General features: G+C 44.8%; 1 protein-coding gene across 2 annotated transcripts in view; it reads left to right on the top strand.

Annotated features, from left to right (window-relative positions):
• wdr17 (WD repeat domain 17) overlaps positions 1-14,557 on the top strand; it is a 43,823-nt gene that overhangs the window by 10,946 nt on the left and 18,320 nt on the right. For both annotated transcript variants that reach the window (XM_037092645.1, XM_037092650.1), the window contains exons 2-9: positions 6,792-6,920; positions 10,467-10,650; positions 10,764-10,994; positions 11,213-11,323; positions 11,824-11,964; positions 13,158-13,280; positions 13,639-13,826; positions 13,970-14,138. In XM_037092645.1, coding sequence (XP_036948540.1) covers positions 6,798-6,920; positions 10,467-10,650; positions 10,764-10,994; positions 11,213-11,323; positions 11,824-11,964; positions 13,158-13,280; positions 13,639-13,826; positions 13,970-14,138 — 1,270 coding nt within the window. In that variant the 5' untranslated portion in view covers positions 6,792-6,797. The remainder of the gene's footprint in view (positions 1-6,791; positions 6,921-10,466; positions 10,651-10,763; positions 10,995-11,212; positions 11,324-11,823; positions 11,965-13,157; positions 13,281-13,638; positions 13,827-13,969; positions 14,139-14,557) is intronic.

Genomic DNA, 14,557 nt, shown 5'->3' with positions numbered 1-14,557 from the left:
GGCAAAACGGATTACTAAGTCCATTGCAAGATTAATTTTAGTCACAGACAATGCTGCTAACATGGTAGGAAATGACGGACAACATTGCAGAGTCATCGACTACAAAAGGTACACCTCTGACCTAGAGAGAAGAACACTTCGCTAAGCTTCTGCTCTAGACCCGAGATTCAAGGGACTGCCTTTCCTTTCTGAGGAGGATAAAGTGGAACCATTCGGAAGAGGTGCTGCTGAAGCTGCATCACTTGGGGTAAATGTTATTTTATTGTATGTAACATTGTATGTAACAAGATTTTAGGCTCACTGACTTGCTTTGTTGAATTGATACATTTGACAGCAGAACACACAATTAATGCATAATACAACACAATATTGAACAGATAGGTAGCTTAATCTATGGTTTGATTTGTTTTATTTAAATTTATCAATTCTTATGTGGTTAGGATTAGAGATATTGACATTATATGGCACTGTAAAGTGAGGCACTGTCCCTGACTGCCATGCAATGCTGCAGAGACGTCTGGCAGAACCCTCTGTCAAAGAGGTCTTTAACTCCCACCTCCGGGAGAGCTTGGACCTGATCCCGAGGGAGGCTGGGGACATTGAGTCCGAATGGACCATGTTCTCCACTTCTATTGTTGACGCGGCTGTCCGGAGCTGTGGCCGTAGGGTCTCCGGTGCCTGTCGTGGCGGCAATCCCCGAACCCGGTGGTGGACGCCGGAAGTAAGGGATGCTGTCAAGCTGAAGAAGGAGTCCTACCGAGCCTGGTTGGCCTGGGGGACTCCTGAAGCAGCTGACGGGTACCGGCAGGCCAGGCGGGCGGCGGCGCGGGCAGTCGCGGAAGCAAAAACTCGGGTCTGGGAAAAGTTCGGAGAGGCCATGGAGGAGGACTATCGGTCAGCCTCGAAGAAATTCTGGCAAACCATCCGGTGCCTCAGGAGGGGGAAGCAGTTCTCCACCAACACTGTTTACGGTGGGGGTGGGGAGCTGTTGACCTCCACTGGGGATATTGTCGGGCGGTGGAAGGAATACTTCGAGGATCTCCTCAATCCCGCTGACATGTCTTCCATAGAGGAAGCAGAGGCTGGGGACTCGGAGGTTGACTCATTCATCACCCAAGCCGAAGTCACTGAGGTAGTTGGGAAGCTCCTCGGTGGCAGAGCAGCGGGGGTGGATGAGATCCGCCCTGAGTACCTCAAGTCTCTGGATGTTGTAGGGCTGTCTTGGTTGACACGTCTCTGCAGCATTGCATGGCAGTCAGGGACAGTGCCTCTGGACTGGCAGACCGGGGTGGTGGTCCCCCTATTTAAAAAGGGGGACCGGAGGGTGTGCTCCAACTATCGGGGGATCACACTCCTCAGCCTCCCTGGGAAAGTCTATTCCAGGGTACTGGAGAGGAGAATTCGGCCGATAGTCGAACCTCGGATCCAGGAGGAACAATGCGGTTTTCGTCCGGGCCGCGGAACACTGGACCAGCTCCATACCCTCCGCAGGGTGCTCGAGGGTTCATGGGAGTTTGCCCAACCAGTCCACATGTGTTTTGTGGACTTGGAGAAGGCATTCGACTGTGTCCCTCGTGGCATTCTGTGGGAGGTGCTCCGGGAGTACGGGGTCGGGGGCCCCCTGTTAAGGGCCGTACGGTCCCTGTACGAGCGGAGCAGGAGCTTGGTTCGCATTGCCGGCAGTAAGTCAGACCTGTTCCCGGTACATGTTGGACTCCGGCAGGGCTGCCCTTTGTCACCGGTTCTGTTCATTACTTTCATGGACAGAATGACCGAAAGAATAAGATCCCGGATACAAGCGGCTGAAATGAGTTTCCTCCGCAGGGTGGCGGGGCGCTCCCTTAGAGATAGGGTGAGGAGCTCTGTCACCCGGGAGGAGCTCGGAGTAGAGCCGCTGCTCTTCCACATTGAGAGGAGCCAGTTGAGGTGGCACTGTAAAGTGAGGCTGCTGTGGTGATGTGTTCTTGTTGTTTTTACCTACCAGTGTCTCTGCAGAAAGAGTCTTCTCTACTGCAGGGGATATTGTGACTGCCCAGGAACTTGCACATTCCATGAGCATCCACCACTTATTAACTGGAAAACAAGCACCTTTACTATGTTGCTCTTCCATGGTACACTGCCATGATTTAATTTTGCACTGTTATGTTATTTGTGTTTACTTTTCTACCACAATGTGTTGAAATGCAAGCTGCATAAAGTAGGGTAGCACTGTGTAGCATAAAGTTGTTGTTTTGTTCTGTCTCAGGGACATGTTGCTTATTACCTCATAAGAGGAGGATTTTAAGTTTTTAAGGCTTATTCGGTCTAAAAACAGCTTTTTCTTTAATGACATTAAAAGAAAAACAAATCTGTTTATTATCATTTTTACATACTTCCATATTGTTTTGAAGTGCAAGCTGCATTGGTCATTGCACTGTTCATAGGAAGTCATGTTTGTGACCAAGAAAAGCTTTACAGGAGGAGTTTGTGTTTGATGTCTTATTCTTATCATTGACTAAGAGCAGCTTTCTCTTAAATTACAGTGCATAGTATTCAGCACCTTTACTGTGTTGCACTGCCATGATTTCATTTAGCACTGTTATGCTATTTCTGTTTACTTTTATACCACAATGTGTTGAAATGCAAGCTGAATTGATTATTGCACTGTTCATACAAAGTCATAATTGTGACCCTTGTGACAATGAAAAGCTTTTTCTCTAATAAAAAAAGAGAAGGTAATTCATCTGTTTTTCTTTCTCTAATAATCAACACAATAGTAGGAAGTGATTTGCAAATTCTGAGTAGCAAACTCATATTTAAGAATCTGACCAAACTAAAATGCCCCTGATGACAGAACCAAGATCAAGGAAGTTTACGTCGCCCGGATTGGCGTTACCGGGGCCCCACCCTGGAGCCAGGCCTGGGGTTGGGGCTCGCAGGCGAGCGCCTGGTGGCTGGGTCTTTGCCCACGGGACCCGGCCGGGCGCAGCCCGAAGGAGCGACGTGGGCCCGCCCTCCTGTGGGCTCACCACTCACGGGAGGGTTCAGAGGGGGCGGGTGCAGTAGGATCTGGGTGGCGGTCGTGGGCGGGGGCCCCGGCGACCCAATCCCCGGATGGTGACTCTAGCCATGGGGACATGGAATGTCACCTCACTGGGGGGGAAAGAGCCTGAGCTGGTGTGAGAGGTTGAGCGGTACCGACTAGAGATAGTCGGGCTCTCCTCTACGCACAGTCTGGGCTCTGGAACCGAACTCCTTGAGAGAGGCTGGACTCTCTTCTATTCTGGAGTTGCCCGCGGTGAGAGGCGGCGAGCTGGTGTGGGCTTGCTTATAGCTCCTCGGCTCAGCCGCTTTGTGTTGGGGTTTACCTCAGTGAACGAGAGGGTCGTTTCCCTGCGCCTTCGGGTCGGGGATAGGTATCTCACTGTTGTTTTGGCTTATGGGCCGAACAGCAGTGTAGAGTACCCGGCCTTCTTGGAGTCCCTGGGAGGGGTACTGGAGAGTGCTCCAACCGGGGACTCCGTCGTTCTTCTGGGGGACTTCAACGCTCACGTGGGCAACGACAGTGTTACCTGGAGGGGTGTGATTGGGAGGAACGGCCTCCCCGATCTGAATCAGAGTGGTGTTCTGTTACTGGACTTCTGTGCTAGTCACAGTTTGTCCATAATGAACACCATGTTTAAGCATAAGGGTGTCCATATGTGCACATGGCACCAGGACACCCTAGGCCGGAGGTCAATGATCGACTTTGTGGTCGTGTCATCTGGCCTCCGGCCATATGTCTTCGACACTCGGGTGAAGAGAGGGGCTGAGCTGTCAACTGATCACCACCTGGTGGTGAGTCGGATCCGTTGGCAGGGGAGGAAGCTGGACAGACCTGGCAGACCCAAACGTATTGTGAGGGTCTGCTGGGAACGTCTGGCAGAACCCTCTGTCAAAGAGGTCTTTAACTCCCACCTCCGGGAGAGCTTGGACCTGATCCCGAGGGAGGCTGGGGACATTGAGTCCGAATGGACCATGTTCTCCACTTCTATTGTTGACGCGGCTGTCCGGAGCTGTGGCCGTAGGGTCTCCGGTGCCTGTCGTGGCGGCAATCCCCGAACCCGGTGGTGGACGCCGGAAGTAAGGGATGCTGTCAAGCTGAAGAAGGAGTCCTACCGAGCCTGGTTGGCCTGGGGGACTCCTGAAGCAGCTGACGGGTACCGGCAGGCCAGGCGGGCGGCGGCGCGGGCAGTCGCGGAAGCAAAAACTCGGGTCTGGGAAAAGTTCGGAGAGGCCATGGAGGAGGACTATCGGTCAGCCTCGAAGAAATTCTGGCAAACCATCCGGTGCCTCAGGAGGGGGAAGCAGTTCTCCACCAACACTGTTTACGGTGGGGGTGGGGAGCTGTTGACCTCCACTGGGGATATTGTCGGGCGGTGGAAGGAATACTTCGAGGATCTCCTCAATCCCGCTGACATGTCTTCCATAGAGGAAGCAGAGGCTGGGGACTAGGAGGTTGACTTATTCATCACCCAAGCCGAAGTCACTGAGGTAGTTGGGAAGCTCCTCGGTGGCAGAGCAGCGGGGGTGGATGAGATCCGCCCTGAGTACCTCAAGTCTCTGGATGTTGTAGGGCTGTCTTGGTTGACACGTCTCTGCAGCATTGCATGGCAGTCAGGGACAGTGCCTCTGGACTGGCAGACCGGGGTGGTGGTCCCCCTATTTAAAAAGGGGGACCGGAGGGTGTGCTCCAACTATCGGGGGATCACACTCCTCAGCCTCCCTGGGAAAGTCTATTCCAGGGTACTGGAGAGGAGAATTCGGCCGATAGTCGAACCTCGGATCCAGGAGGAACAATGCGGTTTTCGTCCGGGCCGCGGAACACTGGACCAGCTCCATACCCTCCGCAGGGTGCTCGAGGGTTCATGGGAGTTTGCCCAACCAGTCCACATGTGTTTTGTGGACTTGGAGAAGGCATTCGACTGTGTCCCTCGTGGCATTCTGTGGGAGGTGATCCGGGAGTACGGGGTCGGGGGCCCCCTGTTAAGGGCCGTACAGTCCCTGTACGAGCGGAGCAGGAGCTTGGTTCGCATTGCCGGCAGTAAGTCAGACCTGTTCCCGGTACATGTTGGACTCCGGCAGGGCTGCCCTTTGTCACCGGTTCTGTTCATTACTTTCATGGACAGAATGACCGAAAGAATAAGATCCCGGATACAAGCGGCTGAAATGAGTTTCCTCCGCAGGGTGGCGGGGCGCTCCCTTAGAGATAGGGTGAGGAGCTCTGTCACCCGGGAGGAGCTCGGAGTAGAGCCGCTGCTCTTCCACATTGAGAGGAGCCAGTTGAGGTGGCTCGGGCATCTGTTTCGGATGCCCCCGGGACGCCTTCCACGGGAGGTGTTCCTGGCATGTCCCACTGGGAGGAGACCCCGGGGAAGACCCAGGACACGCTGGAGCGACTATGTCGCCCAGCTGGCCTGGGAACGCCTTGGGATCCTCCCAGAAGAGCTGGAGGAAGTGTCCGGGGTGAGGGAAGTCTGGGCGTCCCTGCTCAGACAGCTGCCCCCGCGACCCGGTAACGGATAAAGCGGTAGAAGATGGATGGATGGATGGACCAAACTAAAATGTGTGTGTGTGTGTGTGTGTGTGTGTGTGTGTGTATATATATATGTATGTATGTGTGTTATCTCACAAAATTTAAAATCACACATGGAAATGTACATTAAAAAAAAAAAAAAAAAAATCGAGATTAATCGTTTTAGAATCGAATCATTGACCTCTGAATCGGAATCAAATCGTGAGGTGCCAAGAGATTCCCACCCCTACTTTTTTAGCACCTCTCCCTTCAATTAGCCCTCTCAGTTAAGTACGCGTATTTCTTTCTTGTATCTACCTCTTATTTCGGCTTTGTCTTTATCTTTTATAAGGACCAAGTTCTGTGAAATGTACCAATCCATGACTATTCTAAGCACATATTTAACTCTATTTTTAGCCATATCATGCTTCATATTGTTTTTGGTTTTTTGAATCTGTTCATCGTTGTATTAAGTAAGAATTTCTGGGAAGAGCAGCAAAGGCCGCACTACAACCCAGTCACAAATGTGGCCTGGTGAACAAGCCTTAACCAGGGCCTCTCTCAGTACTATTGCTCAGTCCCCCTCTCTGTAGGCAGAGCTTACAGTTGATATAGGGGCTTTGAAGTTCGAGTTGCTGGTCCCTGTGAAAAAAAGATGAGGGGTCGCCATTTTGATTGCCCATGGAAGACTTAGTTATACTTTTTCTTTAAAAAATAGTGCTTCATCTCATGAAGGACAAAGATCCAACTTCCTGTGGCAGTTACAGACCAATGCAATTAAGCAATGGTGAATATACTGTATGGCTACATAAACATAGTGGTCATTATTTCAGTCTTAACCATATTAACAACTTGCAATGAATTTGCATGGACACAATTAAATATATAAGATAAATGGCAAAAAGGGTTTACCTTTAGTAAGGGGGAAATACTGCCCCCCATTTGGCTGACCTGGGCGGCTGGTAAGATTGAATAAACTGATATAAAAATGTACTACTTGTGCTGCTGGTATGCTTCCTCTCACACAATGTTCCAACCACAACACTAACTGAATGGTAACATGTCACAATTAATGGCCTAACAGCAGTGAATAATCTGAATCTGTAAAGTAACTACTGACTAAATGTACCAAATAAATGTAGTGGAGAGGAAGTCTAAAATAGCAGGGAATGGACATACTCAAGTAAACTACCTGAAAATTGTACTGGTAATTTTTTTTTTTTAAAGTAAATTGAAGAATGTGCTTGTGTGTCTCTAGGTGAGGATGGCCAAGGTGAAGCAGGTGGGCTTGCTGGCAGCAGGATGTCAGCCCTGGAATAAAGATGTGTGTGCTGCTAGTGGAGACCGCTTCGCCTACTGTGCTACTTTGGCTATATACATCTACCAGGTAAACTCTGTGTATGTGTACTTGTGCATTGTGTGCCAGCAGTAAGAACAAGATACATGTTTTCTGGATACTGTAAACCCGACACAATGTGTTCATAAAACAATGTGATGAACCCCAATCTTCAAGCAGAATTTCTAAAACTTTAACACACAGTGCACTGCAACCTTTTAGTTCAATGTAATTGTTTTCTTGGTTTAGTCCTTTTGTTTGTAGTGTCCACAGTTCAGGACAGAACTGAATAATTGAACTAAAATCCTTTGATATAAATAACAAACTATTCTGCATTAAGATGTCTAAAAACAACCTAGACCCAGAGAAATTCACACTTGCACAGCTGCCATGCAAGGTGCTGCTCATCAGCGGCAATTTGTATCTGGCTCAGGGATACTTTTGTGTGCAGCCAGGGAAGCTGAGTTGAGTGAGTGACCCTCTGATCACTGGACGACCCGCTCTACATCCTGAGCCTCAACCGCTCCTGAATATGCAGACTTTAAAACATTACCATGTCTGCAAACATCAAGTTGATAGATATTCTTTGGCAATGGTGGTTGTTTAAGAGTGTGATCTCCACTCGTAAGGTGATTATTTACTTTAGATTACGTGTGCAAATGTTTATTTGCCCCAACAGCCTTTTAGGCGGCTGCATATGTGAAAAAAAAACATCTAACCCTGAAAAAATTCTAACAAAAGTTTTCACAGCTGTTTTTTGTAGTATTGGGTGTCCTTAATAATATCCTAAAAGTTTACCAAAGTTTGACCACTAGAAAGGTGTCATTTTCCAGATGGTGTCCAAGATGGGCAGGAAGCCCTTAAAATATCCTAAGTCCTTCATTATTTGACCTAGCCATGTAATCTTGGTGTCCAGCCCCATGCTTTTTGGGTCTATGAATCCATTGGACTTGTCTAAATTGCACTGACATGATTACATACTTATTGAATACATGATTTTGCGAGATTACTGTAAAGCTTTATCTTTGTTTGGGGTGAACCAGAGATGTAAACAATTTAGCCTATGTCATGTAACTCCTGCTCAGTAGTTTTTGGCTTTTTTTTTGTTTTTGTTTTTTTTTATAAAACACATACTTGACATTCAATGTAAAAGTTATTGCACCCAAAAGTAACTTAAATTGGAGTTGTAAAAGTTGGGAAGCTTCAGGCCACCAGACTCATATGGCAAATGTAACACTGACATACGAATTTGTGGGGTTTTATTATCCCATATAAAGGGAGACACTAAACTATGTACTTTTTTAAAAAAAGATTGTGTTGGAATAGTCGGAAGATTCTGAAATGAATTTAAAAACATAGGCAACACAGCCATTTTAACTATGTTAACTCTACCAATCAGAGAAATTGGAGATGATGGATTCTCTTTAATTCCTCTGATATTTTATTAACTAATGGAAGATAATTCAAACTAAAGGAGTCTTCCGGTTTTCTCGTAATAAACATACCCAAATACGTAATACATTTAGTAGACCATTTCCAATTAAGATGGTTCCGCGATAAAGTTTGGCCGAAATTGGAAATTGGCATTATCTCTGTTTCATCCCAATTAACCTTGTAGCATGTTAACTTCCTAAATGTTTCAAATAGATACTACATAAATGGCATAGAATTTAAGGGGTCATGGAGATGTAACAAAATGTCATCAGCAAACAGAGATATGAGATGTTGATCCCTCCCAATCATAATACCTTTAATATGATCATGAGAGCTGATCATTGCAGCTCATGGCTCAATAGCAATGACAAACAATGCAGGGGACATCGGGCAACCTTGTCTGGTGCCCCTTGAGAGCAGAAATGGTTTAGAATAGTTGGTGTTTGTCTTTACAATGGCCATAAGAAAACTATAAAGAGTTAATGTCCAGTGCCAAAACTTAGGACCAAAATTAAACCTTCCAAGGACAAACATAAGATATTTCCATTCAACTCTGTCAAATGCTTTTTCAGCATTGACAAAAAGAACAACATTTTGAGAATTTAATTCATTTGTATGGTAAAGAATATTAAAATACCTGCGTAAATTGTCAGTAGAGGTTCAACCATTAACAAACCCAGTTTGATCTAGATGAATAATACTAGGTAAAACCTTTTCCATCCATAGTGCTTGAACCTTGGCAACAATTTTGTAATCTACATTAATAACTGAAATTGGCCTATAAGAGACACAATGGAGAGGATCTTTATCTTTCCTTAAGAGAAGGGTTATAGATGTCAAACATAAAGACTAAAGGAGACATCCTCTCCTAAAACAGGCATTGAAAACGAAGCAATAAATCATTTGAAAATTGACTATAAAACTCAATTGGCAGGCCATCTAAACCTGGTGGTTCGCCTTTTTGAAGTATTGCCATAGCAGATAGGAGTTTTTCTGAAGATATATCTTTTTCTAAACTTTGTCTATCAACTTGTGTTAAAATAGATAGCAAAATATTATCCAAGAAGGATTTACACTCATCCGGCTCAGATTATGATGTAGAGGTATACAATTCAGATAATATGATTTGAAGACACCATTCATTTGAGGATGGTCCACTGTGATGGACCCATCTTTTTTTTAATAATTTTAATAATTGTATCTTCTGATTCCTTTTTTATCTGTCTAGCTAGTAATTTGCCTGCCATTTCCCCTTGTTCTAAATAAGATAACTTGATTTCTTCAATACCAATTCGCTAGCGCATGTATTAATGGGGTTATATTTCAATTTAAGATCATCTATCTGCATTAGTAAATTAGGGTCCTTGGTTAAATAGTGTTGCCTTTCCAAATTAACTATGTCTTGTTCAATGGAATTCATCTCATTTGTTGTTTCCTTTTTTAAAGATGAGGAAAAGGCAATTACACATCCTCTAACATAAACCTTCAGTGTGTCCCATATTATTAATGGGCACATTGCACTGCTTTGGTGCACCTCAGAAAAGGTTTCTAAATGAGCCTTCATATAAGTTGTAAAATCCTCTTTTGACAGTAACATAATAACTGTACTTATAATCACTTATCTATCATGCAAATATGCTAATTAGAATATTACATGGGTAAAACATGTATCAGGCACCAGTGTTCCTGGTCTAGGAGGAATAAAAAGGAGTAACGGTCATTTAAGGACCTGACACCATTTTGAAAATGGGGCCTTTCTTGGAGTCAAACTTTGGTAAACTTTTAGTATGTTTTTAAGTACATCTGATACTACTGTAAACCACTGAGAAACCTTTTGTTAGAATTTTTTCAGGGTCAAACCATATTTGCAGCTGACCATTTATTCTCATGTACATAATCTGTAAACTAGCACGCACAGCTGGTATGTGTGTCACTTTCCCCGGCTAGCCCTCCCCATAAAACACTTGGCACACATGTTCTGTTTTGTTTTGATAGACTAGAGACCCCACAGATATTATGCTGCAGTCTTTGTAATAACTGCTGAGAGGTTTCATAAAATCATGTCCCAACAAAATGTATGTTTAACCAACCGCAGGACCAAATCAGAGCTGTTTATCTTCCTTTGTTAAGTTTCTTGTCATTTTCTCTGTCTCTTTGTTGTAGTTGGACCAGCAGTATAATGAATTTAAGTTGCGATCCATCATGTCAGAACACAAGAAGACCATTACAGCCATCAGCTGGTGTCCTGACAACCCTGATCTGTTTGCGTCAGCCTCTGCTGATAACCTGCTCATCGTATGGAACGTAGCAGAACAAAAGGCTGTAGCAAGACTGGACAATACTAAAGGTGGATGGATGATCTACACCAGGTTTTATTGGCACACTTGAGTGGTTTAGGTTAAATTACTGTAATGACCTCACCTCCTGTCGAGTATCACAGCGTCTCCTCTTCTCTCTCAGGTGTCCCCACGTCAGTCAGTTGGTGCTGGAACTCAGCTGACGGGGTGGCATTTGTCTCCCAGCGTGGTCCACTATATATCTGGGTCTATGGAGGTCCCGACCCCGGGGTCACAGTGCATAAAGACGCACACTCCTTCCTATCTGATATCTGTCTCTTCAGATGGCACCCTACCAAAAAGGGCAAACTGGTGTTTGGACACACAGATGGAAGTTTGTCTATTTTCCAGCCAGGTGTGGATTTTTTCCTCAGCTCATTCAATTCTATTTAATTCAAACACATTCTTACTCGTACATTTGTATATTTGGTGGAACACTTTTTTTGAATAACAGTAATTTCTGGGCAGCATAAACTCCTAACTATAAGATTCATGTGACTGTTTTTCTCTTCAGGTTACGTGAGCATGTACACACACACATCTTCATGAATTTGTCTGTCCTGTCTTGTTTAGGGAGCAAAAGCCAAAAGCATGTGCTGCGTCCAGAAGCATTAGAGGGGACGGATGAAGAGGACCCAGTCAGTGCTCTGGAGTGGGACCTTTTGTCGACAGACTATTTATTAGGTTGGACAAACTATTTATCCTTTGAACCAATTGATGCAATTAATGTTACTCTTTTCATAACTCATTCACCAGAACACACAGATTATTTCCAGCATGTACATGTTCGTAAATGGATATCATGTAAAAATCTCACAGATGAGATGTGAGACAATTCTTTCAATGTCAAAAGTCAGGGCTCAGACTCAACAGTTTCCAAATTGTCCTGAAATACCACTTTAACCACTCTGACATACAGTAAATGCTGGTAAAACAGTAAACGAAGAAGACAAAAAAAAAAAAATGTTCCCATTCCTTTGCGATGAATTTTGCTGGTGACAACAGAAAGCACAGTCCCACCACTCTATCAGGATACTTTAACTCCACGACAGCCACCACATGCTGCATTCACATGTCATTTTTGCACTTCAAAACACTGAATCCTGTCTATTTATGTAACTCATTCAGTTGCTGGTTCTAACAATCTGTGTGACTATAATAACTAAATGAACTCTCTCTCACAGTGTCTAACCTCCATAATGGTATCAGGCTGGTGGACAGTGAGGCCTTGGCTTGTATCACGTCCTTCTGCTTCCCCTCAGCTGCTGCATCAGTTCAGTGTCTGGCCTGGGTCCCCTCTGCACCAGGCATGTTCATCACCGGAGGTAAAGTCTGTGTTTATTCTGTGGAGGATGTGTGATCATCATATGTTTAACACTACAGGTTGGACCTGCTGGTATGTGAGACATATGGCTGCCACAATGCCCTCTGTGTATAGATGGATTCTAACTGGCATATTAAAGAGTACATTTGGCACCTTAAAACCACAATACTTTGTATTATATGACTATGTAAGATTTATGCATTAAAATGCCAAAAACAACTCTAACTTTGTTCTTTACTTTGTTGAGTTGTCTTCTCAAATTATTCCAGATGTGTCCGAAAATGTTAAAACCAGAGAAATCCACAAGTTTACCCAAGGTAATGCGTAAGACTCAGAGAGTCAGAGTGTGAATGAGGAAGTGAGACAGAGAATGAGACTACACGTAATGTGGAGAAAACTTTAAAACACTAACTTGTCTAAACATTCGTGCTTGAGTCACATTAATAGATCTCACTGGCAGTGGTGGTTGTTTAATAGTGTGTTTACTACAAGCGTGGCATTTCTCATGCCAATTTGACCACGAGATCATCTGTGTTAATTGCCGTTGCTTGTGCATGTGTTTATTCTGTTACGGTGGGTTTTTGTTAGGACCCAAATGCAGAGAACAAAGGAGAAACTCAGGAGAGCAGGCAAGCAGGAAGCTGGAGCCAATGACAAGGGTATTAGTGCAATTGGCAAAAATACCAAAAACATGAAATACTCAGTGTCTTGAAAAACTGGTGGAGAGACCAGGTGGGTAAAGTCGGAGGCTGATGAGTTGATCCAATACAGAGGTGCTACTCTGCTGCTGCTGCCATGCCCACAGACACACACACACACACACAGGGAAGGAGCAGGTGAGGGAGAAAGGAGGGGGGAAGGCAGATAAGGAGACCTGAACTCAGAAAACAGAAAAACATCCAGACTGCCACAGTTGCACTGTGACATATTTGCCTCAAAAAGGCATATTTCGAGTTTTAAGCTCTGCTTGGCGCACCCCACACAACATTCATCAAATGTCCTTTGTTCTGATTTGACCAGGAAACCCTAACAGCGGAAATATTGTGTTTTAAGATAGCACATGGAGTTCATAGTAATACCACCCATGTGTTTTGAGAGGAAAAGTTTTAATAACCAAGAAAAATATTCATCACATTTGCATTATGGAAGAGACCTTGATGTGTTTTCAGTTGTTCGTGTTTGTCTGTCTGTCAGATTCTCAGGTTGGAGTGTTGAGGGTGTGGAATGTGTCTCGCTCCACTCCTTTGGACAGCTTTAAACTGAAAAAGACTGGATTTCATGCTTTGCATGTCTTTAACTCCCCTCTTGCCAAGAAAGGTAAAACCAAGATGATTTACACAACATCCACATCTCCAGAGTGTGTGTGTGTGTGTGTGCGTGTGTGTGTGTGTGTGTGTGTGTGTGTGTGTGTGTGTGTGTGTGTGTGTGTGTGTGTGTGTGTGCGCGCGCGTGTGTGCGTGTGTGTGTCAGCCTCCAGAACATAACAGAAGAAATTTGAATATGCTTGTGTTTTTTCTTCTTGAATGTAAGCTGTGTGGGTTAGAGACCAGAAGTACTTGTCTTCATTTAAAGAGCTCAGCATCACACTGTACCTGAAATAAGCTTGAAACTGGCTGTTAAGAAATGTAAGGATTCACTCTTTTAAGATTTCTACAATATTTTTTTCTCTCTACAGCACAGAGTTCCTGTTCTCCCAGTAAAAGTCAGCACACTAGCTCCACCAGTGAGGCAGTACCTCCACCAACCCTGTCACAGAGCCGAACCTTCTCTCTGCCTCCTGGCCATGCTGTGTGCTGTTTCATGGACGGAGGGGTGGGACTCTATGACATGGGCGCCAAAAAGTGGGACTTTCTACGAGACTTGGTATTCTATAATATCCTTTCTAAAGTCACAACACCTGCTCTCACATGACTGAATGGATAAACCAATAACAGAACATATCTTGCTTTGTGGTAACTTAACTTGTGATTTCAGGAATGTCATTCTGTGTTTTATCTTGTTTCTAGGGTCATGTAGAGACTATATTCGACTGTAAATTTAAGCCAGATGATCCCAACCTGCTGGCCACTGCTAGTTTTGATGGAACCATCAAAATCTGGGACACAAACACACTAACAGCTGTTTACACCTCCCCTGGGAATGAAGGAGTGGTATACTCCCTGTCCTGGGCTCCAGGTACATTCACTCCACACATCCACACACAAAAGCTCATGCAAGCATACAGCACATGCAAAAATGGTGTGCGAAACCTTTGCAACCAAGAATTGTGGAATGACTAATATGCATTACAACCATGAACGCAGCCTTAACACTCCAACCCACAAAAGACAAGAACTCAGGCTTCATACTTGGGCTGGAAATCCTTGAAAGACTTAATTTTAATGGGGTGTTTAAAAGGTCTGAAAAGTGGTTGGATTTTTGAAAGAGTACTTGAAACTGCTTAAAAATTTTAAATGCATTACTTTCATAAAAAAATCACCACCTGACTGAATAGTTCAACTTTTAAATAAAGAAATAAAAAAGCAAATAAATGCAACCAGCAGACTGAAAAGGCCTCACACTCCCCTTCGTTTCTGTAACAGCTAGGGAAAGAA

The sequence above is a fragment of the Acanthopagrus latus genome, chromosome 1 (assembly GCF_904848185.1).
Source record: "Acanthopagrus latus isolate v.2019 chromosome 1, fAcaLat1.1, whole genome shotgun sequence".
Taxonomy (NCBI): domain Eukaryota; kingdom Metazoa; phylum Chordata; class Actinopteri; order Spariformes; family Sparidae; genus Acanthopagrus; species Acanthopagrus latus.
Note: the sequence above shows the minus strand (reverse complement) of the source record. Positions and strands in the feature narration are given on the sequence as shown.